A 23,777-nucleotide genomic window follows, 5' to 3' on the forward strand; every position below is an offset into this window, starting at 1 on the left:
TATCGAATGGCTGAGAAATATCTGAGGAAGTGCTCGACATCCTTAGCCATCAGGGAAATGCAAATCAAAACAACTCTGAGATTCCACCTCACACCAACCAGAATGGATAAGATCCAAAACTCAGATGACAGCAGATGCTGGCAAGGATGCTGAGAAAGAGGAACACTTCTCCACTGTTGGTGGGGTTGTAAACTAGTACAACCACTCTGGAAATCAGTCTGGCGATTCCTCATAAAATTGGACATAGTACTACCTGAAGACCCAGTTATTCCACTTCTGGGCACATACCCCAGAGACGCTCCAACATACAATAAAGACGCATGCACCACAATGTTCATAGCAGCCCTATTTATAATAGCCAGAAGCTGGAAAGAACCCAGATGTCCTTCATAGATGAATGGATAAAGAAATTGTGGTATATTTACACAATGGAGTACTACTCAGCTATCAGAAACAATGACTTTAGGAAATTCTTAAGAAAATGGATGCATCTAGAGAGTATCAGCCTGGATGAGATAACCCAGTCACAAAAGAACATACATAATATGCAGTCATTGATAATGGATACTAACCCCAGAAAGCTCTGAACACCCCAGAAACAACTCACAGACTATATGAAGTTCAAGAAAAAACAAAGGCCGAAAAAAAAAAAGAAAATGAAAAACCATTATGCTTAATCTTTACACCAAAAAAACTTTGACTAATTCCAGGTTACATCTTGTTTTACATGTACTTTATGCTCATTGTAACTAGTAAGATTTTAATGCACACTATCAAACCTTTAAAAAAGTCAAGTCCTGACAAAAATGTATTCATACACTCTTACGCAAAAATGCTTTAAAACTGTACACTCATCTTTGGTTTTTAAAATAAAGTTGTTCAATTAAAAATAACCTTCCTTTCTGTATATTTAAACATTTACGTGCCAATTTTTTTCCTCTGCTACATCAATTCCTCTTGTTTTAATCAAATGGGAATGCTTAATTAAAATCAAAAGAAATTTAAAAAAAAAAGAATGGATACAAGCAATCAACACAGCCTTAAAGCAAGCTGGTCTGAAAGCATGATCAAGTTTATGAGGACATTTTACAATGTTTCTTAGTCACAGGGGAAGATCACTAACATCATTCACATAAAAAATTGATTATTGTGGCTCTATTTAAATACCATTTCTGATCTCTGAGACTGACAAAATAGAATCATTTGAGAACACATCCTGTTGGGGAGGTGAATGACATTTCACAACTTTGAGAGTGTGAAATTTAACAATTTTCAGCATAGTTACTCATGCATTCTTCTCTTGACCTATAGATCCTACTTCTGGGGATCCAGCCCAAATATACATAAATAATAGTAACAAAAATATTTGTACAATGCTGTTCCTAGCAATATTGTATACAATAGCAAATCTTTAGAAACCCAAATATCCAGCCATATGAGATCAGTTGACATCTCTAAATTGCAGTACAATGAAATCATTTCAAATACTGAGGAATGGTCTTTCTGTACATTTCTATTAAAGAACCAATCTATTATTTAATAGAAAAAATATGGTATGTGAAAGAACATCTAACATTTTATTATAATCCACCATATGGTGAAAGGAACAGTAGGTGTGTATATTTTCTATCTTCTTTTCTTGATTAGAATTTCAAGAGTGAGAAGATAAAATGAGAACAGAAGTAGAAATTAGTATTTATGAATAAATTCTTATTCATAGGTCTGATTGTAAAAAAAATAACTATTTTTCCATCAAAATTCCAACCCAATTCTTCATAGAGTTGGAAACAGCAATGTACAATTTCATATGGAATAACAAAAACCCTAGAATGTCGAAATCCATCCTCAACAACAAGAAAACATTTGCCGGAATCATCATCCCTGACCTCAAGCTATATTATAAGGCAATTGTGCTAAAAACTGCATGGTACTGGTACAGAAATAGGCACGTGGATCAATGAAATAGAATAGAAAATACAGAAATGAGCCCTAACACATATGGTCACTTGATTTTTGACAAAGGAGATGTAAACATTCAATGGAAAAAAAGGACAGCCTCTTCAACAAATGGTGTTGGTCCAACTGGCACTCAGCATGCAAAAGAATGAAAATAGACCCTTTCTTATTTCCTTGTACAAAGCTCAAGTACAAGTGGATCAAAGATCTCCACAATAAACCAGGTACACTGAAACTATTAGAAGAGAAAGTAGGGAAAACCTTAGAACACATAAGCATAGGGGAAATTTTTCTCAACAGAACACCAATGGCTCGTGCACTAAGGTCAAAGATCAACAAATGGGACTTAATGAGATTGCAAAGTTTCTGTAAGGCTAAGGACACTGTCAAGAAAACAAAATGGCAGCCAACAGATTGAGAAACAATCTTTAACAACCCCACATTTAATAAAGGCCTAATATCCAAGGTATACAAAGAACTCAAGAAGCTAAACACCAGAGAATCAAACAACCCTGTTAAAAAATGGGGTACAGACATAAACAAAAAGTTCTCAATTGAGGAATATCAAATGGCTGAGAAGCATCTAAGGAAGTGCTTGACATCCTTAGCCATCAGGGAAATGCAAATCAAAACAACCCTGAGATTCTACCTCACACCAACCAGAATGGCTAAGATGCAAAACTCAGATGACAGCAGATGCTGGCAAGGATGCTGAGAAAGAGGAACACTTCTCCACTGTTGGTGGGGTTGTAAACTGGTACAACCACTCTGGAAACCAGTCTGGCAGTTCCTCAGAAAATTGGACATAGTACTACCTAAAGACCCAGTTATTCCACTTCTGGGCACATACCCCAGAGACACTCCAACATACAATAAAGACACATGCACCACAATGTTCATAGCAGCCCTATTTATAATAGCCAGAAGCTGGAAAGAACCCAGATGTCCTTCATAGATGAATGGATAAAAAAAAAATTGTGGTATATTTACACAATGGAGTACTACTCAGTTATTGGAAACAATGACTTAATGAAATTCTTAAGAAAATGAATATTTCTGGAGAATATCATTCTGAGTGAGATAACACAGTCACAAAAGAACAGACATAATATGCAGTCACTGATAACTGGATACTAACCCCAGAAAGCTCTGAACACCCCAGAAACAACTCACAGGCTATATGAAGCTCAAGAAAAACAAAGGCCAAAAGAAAAAGACAAAAAAATGAAAGCCTCAGTCCTTCTTAGGAAAAAAATAAATGTATAGCACCCTTTCAGACTGTGGTACACCTGGACCTCAAATCATTAATAATCCAAGAGCTAAGATAATACCCTCCTGGCAATTTTTGGTATTCACAGATCATTATGCTTAATCTATACTCATCAAGAAATCTGTTTCCATGTTACGTTCTGTCCTACATGTACATTATGCTTTTGTTAACTAGTGGGATTTCAATGCATACTATCAAGTCTCTAAAAGAATTAAGTACTGACAAAAATATTCATATAGTGTTATGTCAAAATTCCTTTAAAATCTGTATATGTATCCCTCTTTTTTTTAAATAGTGGTAAGAAAAAAAATAACCATTTTGTACAATTATAAAACATTTAAATGATTCTTAAACTATAATACCAAAAAACATATGTTAAATGAAATAAAGTTAAGTGTGTCTGATGTTCACTGAATAAGCACTTGTAGAGGAACCCTTCCAAATAACTTTAAAAATAACATTTGACCTTGTACTTCCTGTAGAATTGAGTAACTTGACAATAGCTTCAAAACCAAAATGACTGAGAATCACAATGGTGACAGTGCTGGAAGCTGTTTGTAAACTATGAGTATATTTGCTATGAGATAAATCAAATGAGCTATTTAGAAAAGCTGAGCGTAGATGGTGACATCCAGAGTCTAGGAAAAGGAGGAAAGATTTGGGGAAGGGGGGACAGGGATAAGTACAATGTTACAAATAGTGATTCTTTAGAATACCATAGTATTCTCTAGAATGAAAATAGAAACATAATGTAATTGAGTATCTAAAAAAATGTTGGAAGACAGGATTTGAATGTGAATGCATTCATCATAAGGAAAGTATATGATTTAATGTAATATGCTAATTAACTAAAATGAATAACCAACTTATACCTGAGTCAGAACATCATGTTTTACCTCAAAATGTGCATAATACTTCTCTATCCAAAAATAAAAACTCTTAAGTTAAAAATCAAAGGATTTAGGTCAATACCATTCATGGTTTTAGTAAGACAGACAAAGAGCTGGCGGTGAGGCTCAGTGGTAGAATACTGGCCTAACATGCACTCCGTCAGTCTCTGGTACAACCTAAAGAGAGCCAGATACAGATATGAAATGAGTCAGCTACAAGAACAGTAAATTCTGTGTTTGGATAAAAAGTGTCACTAACAACTCATGATACTATCTGCTGCCAAGTGCTGAGAGCAGACATTGCAGGAGAACGAGAAAGCGATGTAGCACTGAACTCATAGTTCTCTTTCAGATCTAGCATAGCACACATTCAAGTGCACAAAAGAAGTTTTAAAGCTTCACATCATACAGGATGGCCTCCAATCAGAACATAATTAAACTGGAAATCAGTGAAAATGAGATATTTAGGAAAGTGTCACAGGTTTAGGAAAACATCACACACCATAACGCATGACTCTGGTTAAAAAAGAAAGCCCTAATGAAATTAGAGGCTGTCTTGATGAAATTAGATGAAAGCAGAAATACAAGAAAATGTGGGATTAGCAACTACCTCAGTATTTACAAGAAAATTAAAAATATTAAATCCTAGAGGTCTTTAATCTTAAAATTCTCCCAAAGTACCTGAAAACAAAATCATCATCATCATCATCATCAGTAAGGAAACAATAAAACAAAAAACTATATGAAATATTAAGAAAATAAAAATAAATCCCAGTGTGGGAGGGAGAGGAACACACAAGTCCCCATACCTAGCTGAGGCTGGCAGTGGACAACTACTGGGGGAGGGACAGTGTGCTTCCTTTACAGGTGCAGTGCTGGGTAGGCTGACCATGCTCCGATGGGTGACCCTAAACCCATGTGCATGTGGGCAGTACTAATTAGAGTCAATCATTTCTGGTTTTGGGTTTTAAGAGAGCATGGATGAAGGGATCCTGGCCGACTCAGGGATGGATTAAATATGATAAAATACACTATATGTTGTCAAAAACTAAGCTCTATACCCTATATGTTCTCAAAATAAATAAAAGTATTCGATATTTTTAAATAAATAAACTATAAACTATACAGTAGAATGCTATTCAATACCAAAAAGATAAACACTGGTGATATTCAAAATGATCCTGCTAAATGAGACAAGACCAATGAGAAGCAATACAGAAAAGACACATCTTTAACTAAAATTTGAGTCAGCATAAAAAATAGGTTTCATCATAACATTCTCATACATATGAGTCATTAGACCTTTCTCTGCACCCCTCCACTGCCTTGCCCCATTCCAACTTTCCACATATTGCTGGGCCTCTCCAAAGAGTCTCCCTTCGTCTTTCCTGTCAAATATACAAATATATGTACATATATACCACATACACACATACATACACATGTTCAAATGTAGATGCTATATTTCATAATGAACTTATGATTTTGCCTTTATTTTCCCAAACACCTCAGTTTGACATTCCACCCCCAGACATCTCCCTTTGGTTCTCTTTCCCACACACCTATGCATATACATATAAATCTAGGTTCTACATGAGAAGGAAGCCCCAAGATGTTTATCTTCCACAGTCTAACATGTTTCATTTAACTTGATACCAAGCTCCGTGTGCTTTGTGGCACGTGATGTAACTGAATCCATATTCCTTGATTTCTTTACCTGTTCTTCCGTGAAAGGGCTCTGGAGGATAGTGTAACAGATAAACACAGATGTACAAGTGTCTGTGTGTCTACTGACTTAGATCCTGCAGGACTAGACCCGGAGTGGTGTAGCTAAATAGCTAGACAGGTCTGAGTCCAATCCTGGGACTCAAACGGAGGAAGGAGAGAACCAACTCTTCATGAGTCGACCTCTGACCTCCACCTGCACACTTGATACAAGCATGCACAATGCACATACAGACTTACACTCACGTGTGCACACAGGAATAAATATAGTTTTTAAAAATTAAGGCTGATGGTATAGGTCACTAGTTAAGAGTCCTTCTTACTCTTCCAGACAACCTAAGTTCAGTTCCCAGCAAACACATCAACTACAGGCGATCCAAAGTTCTCATCTGGCCTCCATAGGTACTTTAACTCACGGAGCATACAAACACATATAAACAAAAAATAAAAATTTTCTTAAACTATTTCTCTTCTCTTTCATTTTGTTTCTGGGGAAAATTTGGTCTACGTAGCCCTGGCTGTCCTGTAGCTCACTACGTAGACCAGTCTGGCCTTGAACTCACAGAGATCCCCCTGGTTTGGCCTCTACAGTTCTAGGATTAAAGGAACACACTAGCATGCATGCCAGAAAACTCCATCTTAGCCCAATCAGAATGACCAACTACCATCAAGCAAACAAATAACAAATGTTCCAGAGATGTAAAGAAAGAAGTGCATCACCCATTCTTGATAGATACGATCTCTGGCACCCACTACGGAAATCAACGTGGAAGCTTCTTGAGAAGCTGAAAATGGATCTACCATATGAGCTACATCACTCCTGATCATATACCCAAAGGACTCTGTACATGGTGCTCGACGCTACCCTCTTGACCATGGGGAGGGGGACGGGAATCAGCCTCGGGGACAGCTATTTGAAATGTAGTGTAGATACACATAAGACTTTGTTCAGCTGTATGGGAAAGAATGGAAATCCAAAGAAAATGGGTGGAACTCGAAAACAGTCAGCAAAGTTACCCAGGCTCAGAAAAGCAAATGTCATCTGACCTCTCTCGTGCTGGTTCCTAGCCTCTATTAAATGTATATCAGGTGGGAATAAACAGAGGTTAAGGCCAGGAAACTACAAAAAAGCTAATCAGACTGAGGGTGAAGGTGGGGTGGGGCTTTAAGGAAAGGAGTGGGCGGGGCTTTAAAATGGGATGGGCGGGGCTTTAAGGAAAGGGGTGGGCGGGGCTTTAAAAGGGGTGGGCGGGGCTTTAAGGAAAGGGGAGGGAAATAAAGTTTATTTCCACTAGTGAAGGCAAATAAGTGAGGAGCAGGGGCTAGTAAACTGAAGTATGTATTTAAAAAAAAATTAATCTGAAAGCTTGGTAGTCTGATAGCTAATTTAAAAATAAAACATTGTTTCAAAAAATAAGAAAGTTTTAACACATGTACTATCACAATATACAGCTACACAAATTAGCACAAAACAAAGAGCTGGGTGATGAACGAAAGTAGTGTTTAAATACGGAGGGAAGAAAACTTTTCCACCTAAGTCAAAAGCGTCAAAGGAGAGTGCCTTTTGGGTTTACGGTTAGCGAAACTTCTTAGTAACTCTGAGCAGCAGAAGTTTTCTTTCCCAAACCATCTTTGTCATTTGCCTGAGCAAGCAAATACCGCCCACACACGGGACACACTGCTAAGGCATGACTGTGCAAACCCGGACTTGGAGAGAGGCTTCCTCGGTGACAGGAAAAGGACCTCAGAAACAGCACATGACTTCCTTGTGAGATTAAACAATTTTCATCCGTTGCAAAATGCTGCTTTTTTTTTTTTTTTTTTTTTTTAGCTCTAAAAAAAAAAAAAAAAGAAAAGAAAAGAAAAAAAAAATCGAAGGGAGGCATTTCTGAAACCTCAGCGTTAACAGCCCCTGGCTGGGAGCTGTCTCAGCTCAGATGGAGCCCTGAGTTCGCCATAGGTAAGCAGCTGTTAACAGTCATTTATTCCGAGTGCATACACATAAGAGACAAAAAAGTTAAGACGTCCTTCCCTTTCGTTCCTTACCGAGTCTTTTAGAGGGATGTAAACTTGTGGTTAAAGATCTAATGAATGGCCAGACACGCACGTGCCTTTAATCCCAGCACTGGGGAAGCAGAGGCTGGTGGACCCCTGAGTTCGAGGTCAGCCTGATCTATTAGCTGACTTCCAGGACAGCCAGCGATGCAGAGAAACGCTCTCTTGAAAAGCGAAACAACAACAACAAAATCTATTAAACGAACTTCATATTAAAACTTTTAAATCAGCTCCAAACTAGGCTTAAAAAGAACGAATCTACAAATTCATAACTGTATCGCTGCAAAGAAATAACAAATTCAGAACCTGTCATCTTCATTTGTAATTTAACACAAAAAAATCTGTCGGAATTGGTGGAAATACCCAAAGAAAACCAGTTTAAAGCATTTCTGTCTTTGCCAATTAATTTTAAGCTCTGTAACTGTTTTCTTTCCACCCTTCAAAGCTGATCTAATAGAGTCTGAGCTGAGCATTTGGGGGCTGAAGCAGAAAGCTATGTCTAAAGGTTAGAGAATCATTCTGTGTCTTCCTTTTCCTTTGAATGTTTGATATAATTAGACAAATTGTGGTGCAGTGTTTCCTTTCTGAAAATATACGATGTTGTCGTTTATTTTACAAATAAGGAATAAGTACAATATAAAAGCACATTGCATCCTGAGTGAGTAAATCCATTGTAATCATGCACACATTTCTCCTGAAGAATTGAGGTTTTGTTTCATTTTATTTGCTCATTTATTTTGAGCTACCTTTGTACTGTTAGTTTCCCTGGAGCTTGCTCCATAGACCTGACTCACCGCTGCCTCCCAAGTCCTGGGGTTAGCGGTGTTTGCCAGTACAGCAGGCTCAAGGTTTTATTTTAAATGAATGCAACTTTGATTCACATCATCATAAAAGATCCAGAAATTCAGACTGTCTTGGCAGGCACCTTTATTCAGCTATACTAAGACCTGTACTGAGCTCAGCTGCAGAGTAACCTTTGCCACCCACAAGTATAATACTGTCACTGTGGTACAGAGAACTACTGGCCTGAGGAAAGGCTAGTGTGGCAACTCATTGTGATGTAGTGAGTGCTGTTCTACGCTTATAAGCTCCACGGTACAGCGGTAGGTTAGAAAAGTGTCCTTCTTCCAAGATACTTTTGAGTAATAAATGGAATGAGATGAAAACCCATTGAATTGTGGGATTAAATTGCCAATTTTCCAGAGGTTCTCAGACTAAGGTTATCATCATCTAAAAGACTTCACTGCATTCTACTCTGATACAACAGTTTTCACAGTCTGAGAGGAAAGTGGTGGAGGTCTGTGATAGCTAGCCAGAAGATCCAACACACACACACACACACACACACACAGCATTCATAATGATATACATGGACATAAACCACAAATATGCAAAAAACATGCATTACTCTCGACGCTGATATGATATAAAATAAAGCAAAAGTTGAAACATAAAGAACAAAAATAGCAAAATTGGGGGGGAGAGAAAGGGGGAAGATTTTGGGATTTGAATCTCAACCAGCATATGTGATGAGTAGCATCTTACTTTGCTTGGCTTAAGGGGTTTCCTGGGATGTAGAAATTTTAGTTCTCAATCCATAAGGAAAGAGAGAGAGAGAGAGGGAGAGAGAGAGAGAGAGAGATAGAGAGAGAGAGAGAGAGAGAGAGAGAGAGAGAGAGAGAGAGAGAGAGTTCCTTGTAAACTGGGATGACTCATCTGTACAAAGCAATTGAAGGCCATTATAAAATAGAATATTCAATATTCCTGTTAGGCACAACACACAAAAACATAAAAGATATTGTATTATTCAGAGCTGTACATATATGTGAAGATGAAAAAACAATTAAGGAAACAATACTTGTGCAAAGGGAATGATTTTCTCAGAGAATATGCTGCTGTCAAAGCAGAAGTTCGGGGGAGACTCAAAATAGTCTACTTTCTAATTTACTTAGGTTGTTAATGTATAATTATCCCTTTATGTTTGCAAATTTCATATATTATACAACATAGTATACACTAACATGGGAGAAATTTTAAGTAATTGCAAATAAATAAAAAGTACAGATTAGTGAGTTTTATGTTTAATATTCTTAGCCTAATTGGCCACAACTGATCTGGAATTTGTTTCGTAGTCTTAGACTTTATGGAACTATCTTTTCTTATTAGAAATACCAACTTAGTAGCAGACAACACTTATCTAGGTGTTAGATAACAACATTTAAATAGAAGCTCAAAGTTACAGAGAAGACAGAGGAAAGAAGATATTAAAGTCTGGGTCATAAGACCAACCCATAAAGTAACTTCTCATTACTACTCGTGTAATCTTACACAGGTTTCTGAGAACCTCGGTTGCTTAATTACACATGCAAGAACTGAGACTCTGATATTATTAGTGGCACTTAAGCTCTGCTAGGCAAGGGTGATTAGTTACGTTATTAGTGAATGTAATTAAAAACAAAAGCTAGCCACATGGAAAAAATGAAATCAGGTTCCTATCTTACCCCTCAGACAAAGGAAAGAAATATTTAAATGTAATGTTTTAAAACCTTGAAAGAAAATATGAGTCATATGTGGTTTTTAATCTGAAATGGGGCTGATAATGGATAAGACACTATGTTGCTAGGGCTGGAGGCTTCCTGGGGATGCCAGAGTTTAAGTACTGAAACCAGGAAGAAAGTTCCGGGTAAACTGGGACAGTGGACTTTAACCAGAAACTTTTCTAATCCCCACAGAATGCTGAAACCATAAATAAAAATCCCAAAATACTTAACTCTAGAACTTATATACTTTGTATGGCCAAAAAAATTCATTACAAGATTGCCAAGCAAAATTGTAGAGTGTTCACAACATTTATGATGAACAAAGGCTAATTTCTCCCAGAAAATATACAGAAAGCATCCAACCAATCTGAAAACAATGGAAAAACTGAATGAAAGAAAGCTGGACAAAGTCATGACCATCTCGACAAAAGACTTAACAACATGTTGGAACAAATCCACGAATCAGGTGGAACATGGAGACCAAATAAAACACCCAGATAGTTTCCAAAATGAAGACATAAAAAAATGATTACAGAAACAAATCTTAAGACACAAGAATTCAAACAATAAATTTAAAAAATAGATAAGATTCAGAAAGCAATCAACAATCATGGCGAATAATAAATCTCATTCCAGTTTCCACAGCAAAGTGGAATCTGTGCTACCTGTCAGCTACTTGTATCAACTGCTAATAAAGGCTGTGCCTTTAAAAAAGAAAGGAAGGAAGGAAGGAAGGAGAGAGGGCAAGAGAAAAAAATCCTCTAATTGCCAAATAATCAAAGCTAGTCAATGGAGAGAAACTTATTCCCTGACATGAGACAAATGCTATATATATGACCCGTAACCATAAGAGATACTAGCCCGTGGATATATCAGTAGATACGTACTAAATAGATATGCAGATTCACATATGCAAAAACATATAATAAAATGTTAACTTCAGTATTGGTTCTTTCCCATTTCTCAAGAAATGGAAAATGGCCAAAATGTCAATCTGTAGATAGCTAAACTAGCTATATGTTATAAAGCAAGGCATGTGAAAATTCTTTGAGAACTGTAAAATAATAATTTTGAAATGTTTACAAATACAAACTCTGCTTTAAAAAAAACACCAGTTACTTTGTTGGATCTAATCCTCCCAACAACTCTTGAAACGAGATTAAGGATTTGCAGCAAAATCTCCTGAGTTTCCTATTACCTGGCATCTAGTTTAACATTTTAAAAATATGCTAAGAACTAACCAAGAGTGACTACAAGCTAGCTTGAGACCATCAGCTGCTAAGTGTCTATCTGTGGTATGGAAACTAGAGAAAAGGTCAAACTCAGACCTTTAAAAGTGTGCACCTAGGACTCTGTCGGAGGCTATGAACTTGAAGGAAGCAGTACAGCCGAGCAGAAAGCAAGTATGGTGTCAAGAAGTTCAGAAGAAGATCGCCTGATACAAAGGGACATGGATCAAGTTAAATGGGGAACATTTTTGAAATAAAAACATTATGACTTGGCAACAAGCATTTCAGTGATGTCCCTTAAGGTTGGTAAGGGCAGCCATCTTAGTAAAGATGTAGGGGTGGAAACCAGCCTGAAGGGGACCTAGAGAGCAGAGATGATTGAATACACAAAATGGAGGCTTACACAAGAATTCTGCCCCAGATAAGATGGGAACCATGAGACCTTGGCTTCGTTTTCCTGTTCATATCAAACTTGGGACAGAGAGAGAGCAACAGCTATACTTGGGGATTGAGGAGGTGTCGAAGGATGGAAGGGGAGAAAGAAATAGATGTTAAAGGGATGAAGAAAGCTGACTAGGAAAACAGGATCCTAGGGGAACTGAAGAAGTGTGAGGCAAACAGTAAAGAGTTTCCTTGTGAAAAGACCGAAGAAGACATGCCTATAAATACACAAGGCAGTAAGGACGATCAAGGCAATCTAACAGTTAAGCTTAGAGTCGGCTCACTGGCGGGGCCCTGGGTGTGCTGAGATAAATGGAGCAAAGTCTCAGATGCCTTACCACTGGGAGGTTAAAGTCCACAATGAAGACGGGTCCATCAGAAATGAGCTACTATCCTTTGACTGTGAATAACCGGGATAACCCAGGGAGCATCGTGACAAAAAAGACCTAGGGCAGGACTCTTAACCACAGCTCTGTCCACAATCACCTACCAAGGTTCAGGAAGGCCCAGATGCCTGGACCTTTGAAAGCCTGAGGGTCCTTAGCAACTTAGGCTCTGTAAGAGACTCACTGTGGCATACCTTGTGTGGTGGTAGTGGCAGTGGTGGTGGTGTTTGTTTGTTTGTTTGTTTGTTTGTTTGCAGCAGGATTTACTTGTGCAGCCCTGGCTGTCCTTAAACTCACTCTGTAGACCAGGCTGGTCTTGAACTCAGATCTGCCTGCCTCTGCCTCCTGAATGCTGGGGTCAAAGGCGTGCGCTACCACCACCTGGTTCTATGTGTCACAACTGAAAAGTACTGGATTACAAATAGTACCCAGGCAACAGCTAAGAAGGAACCAGTTACGGTTTGCTTTGAGAATAAAACTAGCTAGACTTAATTCTTCAGAATCTGACAGTGTTTACCACTTCAGCTTTGGTTTGTTGACACCTTAAAAATGATCATGGAAGTAAAGACTCCTGTATCATGCAATGGATAAGTTGGACAGACAGAGATATTTCATGATAAAGTAAGAAAATATCCCCCCAAAAAAGGTAGCTACTAAATACCTTAAAACTACATGAACACACACAGATCAAAAAGATATATTGACTGAGTCACCACATTGTCTCAGTGTCCTGAATACACGGCCAGGTTTACCACGGTCGATGGTGGGTGGGGGCGGGGGTAGATTCTGCTTTCCCCTCTTACCACAGTTCCCTTCCCCTTTCTGTGCTGCCGAACTTCTAGAATGAGTGTCTGGGGTTCTCAGATTTCCCTCCCACTCACTCCCCCCAGCAGCAGCAGCAATCCAACTGCTCTCCTGTCTTCTACTCAAACTTCAGTCTTGAGGTCACCCGCATCTTTACAGGCAAATTAGGTGTTCACAGCAGTGTCTGTGCACCTGGGCTGCTGGGCCTTGTTTCTAGACTGGGGAAGTTAGAACTGAAATGGAATTATTTGTATTCATTATTTCGTTTTTTAGAAAATTAAGTCAATGAAGTCAGAAGATTATGACGGACAGGAATCTCATGCTTAGGCGTGGTTTAAAAAGGGGGATGGGGCAGTGTCATAAAATCGTGCATAAAGGTCTCTGCTGCCTTACACAGAAAACAAGACCATTACCCAAGGACTATGGGAAAATATGGACAGAGCCCACTCATGTTGTGAGTCCTTGCAGGCAATGAGAAGAGTTTGAAAACATCCTGTGAAATCCTCCTCTTTTCACCTTTAAAAACTTCCCCTGCCGAAACCTCTTAGAATACACGCATTGTTGACGATGATGTGCGCTGCTAGTGTGTTACAGCTCCTAAATATATTTCCTAATCTTTGGCACATCTCTCTCTGTTTGTTCTCTAAGCTAACAACACGCATGGTCACTTCTCCCTTTCTTCACCTCCACCACGGCACCTGAGTTTCTTCTCCGTCTCCTTCCCTGCTTACTCCAATACGAGACCCTCTCTGTAAGCTACCTTTCTCCTTGGGCACCTTAGTGTGGGTATTCTTCCAAAAGTCAGCTGTTCCTTTATGTTAGTTAGTTAGTTAGTTAGTTAGTTAGTTAGTTAGTTAGTTAGTTAGTTAGTTAGTTAGTTTTGTTTTTGTTTTTTGAGACAGCATAGCCCTGGCTGTCCTAGAACTCACTCTGTAGACCAGGCTGGCCTTGAACTCAGAGACCTGCCTGCCTCTCTCCTGAGTGCTAGGATTAAAGGCATGTGCCCCACCACCACCCACCAGCTCTGTTTTAAAAAAACATTTTGTTTATTTGCTTTCTCGTTTGAGACAGGCTCTAACTACTTAGCCCAGGTGGACATAGCACCTGCCTCACCGACCTAAATGCAGACTGAAGGTGGGCACCACCATCTATAGGTGCTTCATTTCTCTCTTCTCTGCACCTCCTCCCATTATCCTTCGAACCTTCCAGAATTTCTGCTAAATCTCCACACTGTTGGTTCCCTCACTCCATCGTACTTGAGCTCTTCGTGTATACCAGGAAGCCTGTTCCACCAGCTCAGAGAGCTCATCCCACAGCCCTTCCTCTGCTAATCTGTCACCTCCTCGGGGCAGTTTCCCTGGCGCTCACAAAAGATCAGACTCTCCTATTACATGTATATGCCATCCTGTAATGTCCCTACAGACTTTATGTTCTTGAATTATTTTCGAGAACTTTTATAGTGACTGCCTTCCCTACCAGACCCTAAGCTCCAAGAAAGTAGGGTCTACGGCTGTCTTTTTGAAGTGCTGGGGTTAAGTTTAAACCCTTGAACATGGTAGACCAATGCTCTGCCACTGCACTGCACCCTAGCCCTGCTACATCTTTCTTCATCAAGTCTCACCAGTGCGAAGTACCGAACACTCCCTGGCTTACTGGCTGACCGAATGACCAAAACTCATTTTAGCAGTGACTTACTTTTCCTTATCAATCTCAAGCCTTTAAATGCTCTTGTTTCTCTCATGTGACTCTTGTTTCAGTGCATCTAAAACCAGGGGTTTCCAGACATCCGGACACTCTTGCCGTGGCTCTTTCCCTTCTGTTGTTGGTACCTTAGAGCTATTCCAACCCGATTTATCTAATGAAAGTTGAGGCGCCATTATCAGCAGATCCTTGAACATGGCTAGTTTTTACTGGCCCACATGTAAAATGGAAGGATTTAATACAGAGGTGTCTTTGAGTCCCTTCCTGTTTAAAACTCTGATCTCCTAATATTGTCATACTATTTGTTTCATAAGTGAGAAAATTGTGTCTAAAGTAGTTAAGCAATTTCTTATAAATAAAAATACCACAGTTTAGACAGATTAAATGTGGCCAAACCCAGCAATATGAACAAAATGTTGAAAACGGCGCTAGAAGATCAGAGATTAGGTCAGAGAAATGAGGTGAAAGGCAGGTTGACTCTCCATTAGTTTTTTAGGTGCTAAAAGGGAGGGAAGATCTTAACCCATAATTCTACACATCTCCAGCAAAAATATGCTTTGATAATGAAAGTAAAATAAAGATTTCAGACATAAAATAGTTAACTCTTTTCATATTAAAAAAGAAAAGGAGAGAACTTCCAAACAGCCAAAAGTAAAAGAAAAATTAAAGCTATCGACTTTAGAGAATAATGCCAGATAGAGGCTCGGAATTTCACAAAGGAATGAAGACCCTAGGAGGCAGCAACATAGCACATAACTGGAATGTACCTCTTAGCATCCCTGTCAGGGATAGCACTTGCTCCTATGACATATCAGTAGACAGCCTTCTGTTTTTTTAGGGACTTCAAAGAATGGTTTGGTTTCTTTGCTCAAAATCAAGCCCTTCCCAGGTCAGCCCACCTAAGAACTGAATAAGGTGGAGATATACACCACCAGCATTCTGATCAGTATGAAATCTCTCAAAAACCCAACTAGCTCATCCCCACTGTGCCCAGCCAGTGGCTGAGAGGCAGGGATGTCTGTACACAAAACCCCATCTAAGTCTGACTCCAGGAAAACCCACACAGATTCAACAGTTCAGAGCAGCAGAGATAGTTAAAGAACTGCCAATGGTGCCTCGGTGCTGGCCCTTCTCTGGGGTACTTCCCTTAAACGCAAATAAGATTGTGTTCAGAATGGAGCCTAGATTTTCAGACACACAAGGCATCTAAATTCTACATATGAAAACCTTGAAATCTTAGTGTTAATGCATGAATGACATCGGTCCTTGGGGGAGAATGGAATGAGTAGATTATAGCCAACACTCATAAAAATGTCATGTATTGGTGATATTTATCATGTCCTAACATGATGGCTGGAGACTGCTTCTTAGGGGATATTAGCATCACTCAGTCCAAAGCTACTTAACACCCTCTGTCCTGCTCTCTAGACCTAGTCAGCGACATCAAGGGAGAGGATGCAAATGCTCATTGCCATTGCTAACATTTGAACAACTGGAGAGAATAATTCTCAAACTCAATATGAAGTCAGATGGCCGCTGAGTGGCTTTACTGGGTAGCAGCATCAGCCAAAATTCACCTGGTCATATTGAGAAGTAATTTATCACACTGAATACTTTCATTGACCCCACCTTGTTCTATCCATTTCGGGCTGGCCTTCCTGTATCTAACATCTGTATCAACTGATTTCTCAAGCTCAGAGCATTTCTTTCCTCCTAGTTAAAGCTAAGCATGCAGTCTGTCGGTGACACTGTCTCCTCTCCTGTCTCTTCTTAGGGCTTGCTCTGTTCCACAGAGATGGCTCCCCAGACCTGGATACATGCATCTCTCACTTAGCTTCATCTGTCATTTGCCCGTCTGTGGCTCAGAGGAAACATCTGCTCCATAAATGGTTCACAAACACAGAACTTTTCTGTCCTCCCCGGCATGGATAGGCATGTCCATCCTTCACGTCCTTCCTCTACAGTTCCCTTCTCAGACACCAGTGTGACAGCACAGAACCTTCTCTTGTAGGAACCCCTGTGATGGCTCTCCTGAAGGCTTCAAAGGGAACCCTTTATGAAGTGTCACTGGCAATAAACAGGATCCTGCTGCCACATTCTCCAAACCTACTCCCTCAGATTACCGCTTGTCTTCACAAGCTAACACATGATCTCACCGTCAACTGTGCAACCTCCAAACTCTCTATCTGTTCAAGATCCTCAGAGAGCAGCCTTATTTTCTGCAAGCTAGATCTCAGTGTCTCACAGAACCTCCTGATCTCTGTTCTGTTACAAGCCTGCCTCCCAATTTCCGTCTCTACCTATCTTCTTTGTCTATCTGCAGAACCCTCTGGGTCCAAGCCCACTCTCCTGTAACACTATCAACACACTATGGTTTTACTGTTCTTCACATTTTTTACTTCAATATTTTCTGACTTTTAATGTTCCTTAAGTATTTCATTTTATTTCCACCTCCCTCATTTAGATTGCTGGAAACTTTTAGTCACATTTTTGCACATGAGTTACACACACACACACACACACACACACCTCTTAGTATTCTTATTCACTAGAATCTTGAGCATTCATGTCCAAAGGAAAACACACCTATATGTTAGGCTAATTTGCATATTTACAGCTCGCACAAACGTAAAAAAAGAAGACTGGGTGAAGTTAAGGAGGCCTGTTCCTTGCTTTTCCGATGTTGCCTTTAATCTTCAATCTCTTTAGGTCTCAGTTTGTCTCCTCTTGTTGGTACCTGCCCCCTAGTGGAAGGCAAGGAAAATGAGTAAAAATTCTGAAAAGGAAGAAAACAGTGGAGGGCTGGCTCCTTTTTGTTTTTAGCAACTCATACTGGCAAGATCAGCAACTGCAGTAAAAGCTTGGATGACCTCAGTCAGAGGATGAAACTGCAGTTTGAACGTAAGGACTTAGAAGACAATGGGACAAACTGAGGAGAATGAAATGCCACAGTCCGTGAGAGTGGGGGACAGGCAGCCACACAGGGATGGGGAGCTCAGGTTCTTGTGAACTTCCCTTCCAGGGCCTTATTAATAAATACTACATGGTTTGGGGGTTAAGAATAAACAGGCAAAGCAAGAGCATCCCGTCATTAACCCCATGTCCTACGCTCTCTCCTGTGTGAACGGGCCTCGCAGACTGGGCCATTCCTTTTTGCAGCAGCAATAATCAAAGCCATAAAGTCGCAGCCTGCCTGGCCTTCAGCTCACCACCCTAAGTCAGTTCTTGGTAAAATTATCGTGCCAAAGCACGCGTATGAAATAATTTACGGATTTGCATTCTAAACGCTTGACGATTTCAGAGACTTGGTGATCAACTTCTGTTCAGAGGAAGCTTTAAAAATTAACCTTTCCGCCCTCAGAATTCAAATTCTGTTAGGTTTCCATTTTTATTGCCTTTCTGTCTGGTCCACCAAGTTAACACTCAGCCTGACACAAACAGCTCCTTGCCTGCCTGCCTTTCCCTGTCCAACTGATCCTTGCACAGACTCTAAGCGCTTTCTAGAGAAACCCAGCTACTGAAAGACTCAGGACACTCTTCCTGCACCCCATTCAAATTATAACCAAATATTAGCTTAGTGTTTTCATCTGTGGTGCAGCGGGTGGTCCTTAGTGAAGAGCAGTGCAAGTAAACCGTGCACTCCAGTGTTCCGTGTGCTTACGGAAATAAGTGTTCGCTGGCCCTTTATTACCGTGGACCAGTCATTTCACCTCCCTAAGCTTCAGGTTCCATCTCTGTGAGACGGAGCTTTCTTTCTTCCATCCCTATGCACATCAAAGAGAGCACTCTCATCAGAAGGGTGCTATGGTAGATCATAGTTACTTTAGGTGGGCTCACCAGTAAGATTGTCATGTGATGTTCTTTTTCTGGAAGATAGACCAAAAAACGTGATTTTTAAAGGAATTCTGATGAAAGGAACGAAATACCTTCCTTTAGTTGTTAGAGTATAAATTTTAGAGCTAAGTATGTTCGCTTGCAGCTGCTGCAGCTACTAAAATCGAAACACAAAAAAAGCCTCCTACATCAGCTCCTACCTACCTTCCTTCTACTGTGAAATCAGGACACCCCCACAGTAGCCACAAATTCTGTTGAACTCCTACAAAACTGCAGACACTGAGGTGTGCACCTCCTGATTCAGAAAGTTTCTCCTGTAGCCCACATATCTCCAAGATAAAAGCAAACGAACATCACAGATACACCAGTATAAATGTGTGTATAAAGCCCGCAGTCACAGAGAGCAACAGGAAAACAAACAAACAAACAAACAAACGGTACATTCCCAACTTACACTGCTGGCAAAGGAGAACTAGAGCAGAGATGATAGTTTGTTTTTGTCCCCATCCAGAGAACCCATGTCACTTCGATTGCTATGAAGATGTGTTTCATTATTCTCCCTTGTCCTAAAGGGGGTGGGGGGGAGATGAGGAACCGACCGTGGAGGAAATTATAGAACACGAAGCAAAATAAATCAGACAAAGCCAGAAAGCAGGGGTGATGAGATAACCCAAGGCTGGAGGAACCCCCATCTCTACAACAGAAACTGGTTCACGTTGCCCGGCGAAGAGGGACAAGGTTTAAATGCTGCGCGGAACGGACTTTCTTCCCTTAGTCATTCTCTCAAAGGGAATTCAGACTCACCAGCCGCGAAGACCCCCCATATCAAGAGCACTGCTAGGTCAGAAGTCCTCCAAACGCGGAACATTTCGGTTTTCTAGGTTTCTGCCGCTCACTCGGTACTTTTTCTCCTCACAGGTAGGGGAGCAACGGTGACCATGACCAGGGTCCTTTGCTCTAGGGCTGGCTTCAGCGTGGTAGGGCACCTCTTAACCCATCAGCAGGGAGCAGTCCTGTCCTCCCTACCCTCTCCTTCCTCTCGGCGCGCTTTCGTCTGACTAGTAGCTTGGAAGAGAAGAAACTTCTCTGGAACTTGACACAGCAATAGATTTCCTGTGCACAGCCGTGAGGCAGAAACAGAGGAAGCTGACTGAGTGGGTTCCTCTCAGCCCATTGGTTCTCTTCTCCTGCTGCTCACAGATAAACTGTACAGTAAGGCTCTGGACATGCCAAGACAGATAGATGTGTCTAGATCTCCACTCCAAATTGAAGAGGGTAATTGGTCGATTTTCAGCCCATGCTTGTAAATTTTCTAACCACAATGAGCTTTTAGAAAGTTCTTTTTTTTTTAAGTGTGTACAGTCTTCCTCATCTTTAGGTGCAGAATAAATATTCCTACTTGAAAATTACTGTCTATTCTGAAAACCTGTACATAATGCTGGAAGCATCAAACATGTACCACTTTTCCTGTTATTGCCCTAACAGTCCCAAAATGAGTGGCTTAACGCAACACGAATGCCCTGCGTGGGATTCAGAAGTCTGAATGGCGTTGTATGGGGTTAAAGTCACAGCAGGGCTTTGCTTCTTCTGGAGTCACGTTTTCCAGCACCCAGTTGCATCTGCTCTGGCCCGTGAACAATCATTCTGACCTTTTGTCCACTGCCACAGCTGATGTCTGGCAATGACCCTTCTGCCTTCCTCTTTCAAGGTCCTTTGTGATTAATTTGTCCTGCGCAGGTAACCAGCATTGTCCATCCGAAGATCTGTAATGTAATTACATTCATGGAGTCTCTTTGCCATATCGGTGGTTCTTCGGTCTCCAGCCTCTGTGGGAGGCTCGGCACTGAATTTCCATACGCTCTGACTTTCGAAGAGTTAGGTTGTCGCAATCACAGATAAGCACCTTTGAGTTGTCACACATCTGAGAGTCTAACTTTCCAGAAAAATTCTGTGTAATGTGACTAGTTAATATACACTTAGATTACAGTTGAGAGGAAGAAAGCCCAACAAAAAAAAAAAACAGCAAAAAGCTCTGTGGTAAGAATTTCCTACCCCCCCCCCCCTCGCCCGCGGAAGGGGAAGAAAACATTGCCAACAGGAAAAAAGATAAAGCAGCTCGAATTTTCTTTCAAAGTTAGCAATTCCATCTTCCCTCTTGCCAAACACTAAACTCTATTTTTATACTACCCCTCCACCCCTCAAGCTTTCTCAGCGAATCAATCTAATTCTGAAAGCGAGAAAAGATCCCTAAGAGTAAAAGGACTTGAGGACCTGGGCTATGTCAAAGAGTGACCAGCAATCCTCTCTTCTGTTTGACGATTCACTAGATAACTAAGAAAAAAAAGGGAGTGCCATTTAAATCGAAATACTGTTTTTTCTATCACAAGAAACTGTAGGTTCCGACAACAAACCAAACCGAACGAACAGTGCTTGATTCTCTGCCAGGCAATCTCAATGATACCGGCTAATTTTCTTAGTTCTGTCTGTATTTTTTTTTTCTATTTGATTATTATACTGACATGAGGGTTTATCCATGTCATTAAAAATTTTTGATGATCAGGAGTGCAAAATGGCTTAGTAGGTAAAGGTGTTTGCCACGCAAGCGCGAAGACCTGATTACAATCCGCAGCAACTCCATCAGAGTTGAGATAACATAGCCAGCCTTCACATGTGTGCCATGGTATGTCTGTGTACACACACACACAGCAGACAGGGAGGAGAGAACAACTTTTCCTTTTTCTCGTGTTCTTCATGCTTTATTTTTGAGATGGGATGGACTCAAACTTTCTGTGTATCCACGAATAACTGGTAACTCTTGGTGATCCTGGCTTCGCCTCCCCAACACTGAGATTATACGGTGGCATGTGCTACCACAACCGGTTTATGTGGTACTGGGGATGAACCCATGGTTTCCTGCATGCCAAGCAAGCACTCTACACACTGAGCCACATTCACGGCCTCGAAAATTTAAATTACTTTTATTTGTTTTAAATTACATTACTTTGTTTTAATGCTTGCTTGATGTAAGCTCCAGAGACCTTCTGAAGTCTCAGGGAGACCCCGTGGCTGAGCCGAGCAGAAGATTTCATGCTTGCCCGTGGATGGGCTGAGTTCCTCGGCCTCAGCTCCCATCCCCACAGCCGCATGCCCAGTCTGAGATTTTAGGCAGTGATTTTCAGACACTGTCCTTGTGTGTTCATCTGAGAACAAATCACGATCTTTACACAATCTCACCACTGTGTAAAAGTCCACTCGGTAACTTTCACACCATGGTATTTATTCACAAAGTAGGTTTGCAAAGAGTCAGCTTTTCTCCCCTTCACGCCCTCTGCCCTCAAGTCCCACACCCTAACTTTCCCAAGCCCCACCCACCTTCTCTTCGTAAGGAGATCGGGCAGAGGAAGAGGCTTATCACCACCACTTCGTGTGCTCTCTGAAGATGTACAATGAGCATTGACATTCTAAGAGAGGTATGTGTGCATCTTGTAAATGCTTCTCTCTGAAAAATCCCAAGGCCCTAGTTTCTCCCTGAGCGTACTTTTTTGGTACCCGACCCCAGAAAACAGAACAGAAGAATGAGGCAAGACCAAGAAAAACAAATTGCTCAAGCAGAAATGCAAACCCTCCAATTCTCTTTCACTGTTATCCATTAAGAACAGGGGACTCTGTGGAAGAAAGCAAATAAAATCCTGAATGATGTGACGTAGATTTGAAACCATGGAACAGAATGAAATAGCATAGATCAACATCAGTGATGGTGATGTGGTAGCCAAAAGCTAAAGGCTTAGTAAGTTAGAGCCCCTGTAAGCCATACAACCACAAGCTCAGACCTTTGGGTTACTCAACCAATTTTGTATCTGTCTTCAAATGCTATTCAAGTAAACTTCTGCTCAGGAGTATTCCTCAGTCTCAAAGGACCCAGGATGTAGTTCCGCATCAAGTGTCTGCCCAGCATGCTCAGTCCCTGGCCCCGGAAAGGATGCAACTGATGCGCTATACGTGTCTAACTGCACGTCCTATCACTATGCTGATATTCATCTTGAGAAATGTCACTTCTACTGACACTATGTCATCAGCATCAAAAGCATCTTCATTTTATATTTACACATTTACATATATGGACATATATTTTTACATGTATATCATATAAGAGCTAACCATTTTGTTATAATTTTACAAGTTGTGTGGAAAAAACAGACAGGAGTAAACAAAGAATGAACAACACCAAACAAGCAGCGTGTGCTGTAGTTAGTGTGGTAGCATGCTTTGCACACATAAAGAAACTTTAGTGATGCTTTATCTGTAGCTAAGAATCAGTTCTAGATCTTACTGATTCACAGTAAATAACACTTGCTAAGCCCTTACGCTGAACATCCAAAGTCAAGTCCTAAACACTGTCCAAGTATTACTCTATTTAATTCTCTTCATAGCCCTATGTAGAGTAATATCTTTAGTATTCCCATTTTACATTATCCATTTCTTAAAAAAAAAAAAAAAAAAAAAAAAAACTAAGTAAAATTTCCAAAACCACACATGTGACCCAACACACATATGAAGCAGTAATGAGAGTCGTAGTTAGACCTCGGTCAGTCCTCTCTCTGATGCTCCGTCTTGTCTTCAATGCATCTTCCACTGAGGATTCATCTGCCGTTTATGTTTCTCTTTCAACTTCACGCACTTGTCATTTCACTGAGTTGTGTTGTTTTTGTTGTTTTGTGTATGCTTCTTTAATAAATGAGCCGTGTGCCTAGTTTCCATTAATACTGCTCTCTGCCGCCCACTGCAGGCAATTTTGTGAAATCAATATAAATGCTTTCAACCTTGTATTTGGTAAGTTCAGTTAACGGTTTCACTTTGAGATTTTAAACACAACGTATGCTAATGTACTAGGCACTAACACATTTAATTAATATCTTCTATGAATTTATTTTAAATTAAGGGGCCAG

General features: G+C 40.3%; 1 protein-coding gene across 1 annotated transcript in view; it reads right to left on the minus strand.

Moving 5' to 3' along the window:
- Positions 1 to 19,770, minus strand: part of LOC308422191 (cell surface glycoprotein CD200 receptor 1-like) — a gene marked incomplete at its 3' end in the record, with an annotated part of 39,144 nt that extends 19,374 nt beyond the window's left edge. Inside the window, exon 1 of the mRNA XM_080918682.1 lies at positions 19,636 to 19,770. Within this exon, the coding sequence (XP_080774808.1) occupies positions 19,636 to 19,699 (64 nt within the window). The 5' untranslated portion in view covers positions 19,700 to 19,770. The remainder of the gene's footprint in view (positions 1 to 19,635) is intronic.
- Between the last annotated feature and the right edge of the window lie 4,007 nt (positions 19,771 to 23,777).

The sequence above is a fragment of the Micromys minutus genome (assembly GCF_963924665.1).
Source record: "Micromys minutus genome assembly, chromosome: 7".
In the NCBI taxonomy this organism is placed as follows: domain Eukaryota; kingdom Metazoa; phylum Chordata; class Mammalia; order Rodentia; family Muridae; genus Micromys; species Micromys minutus.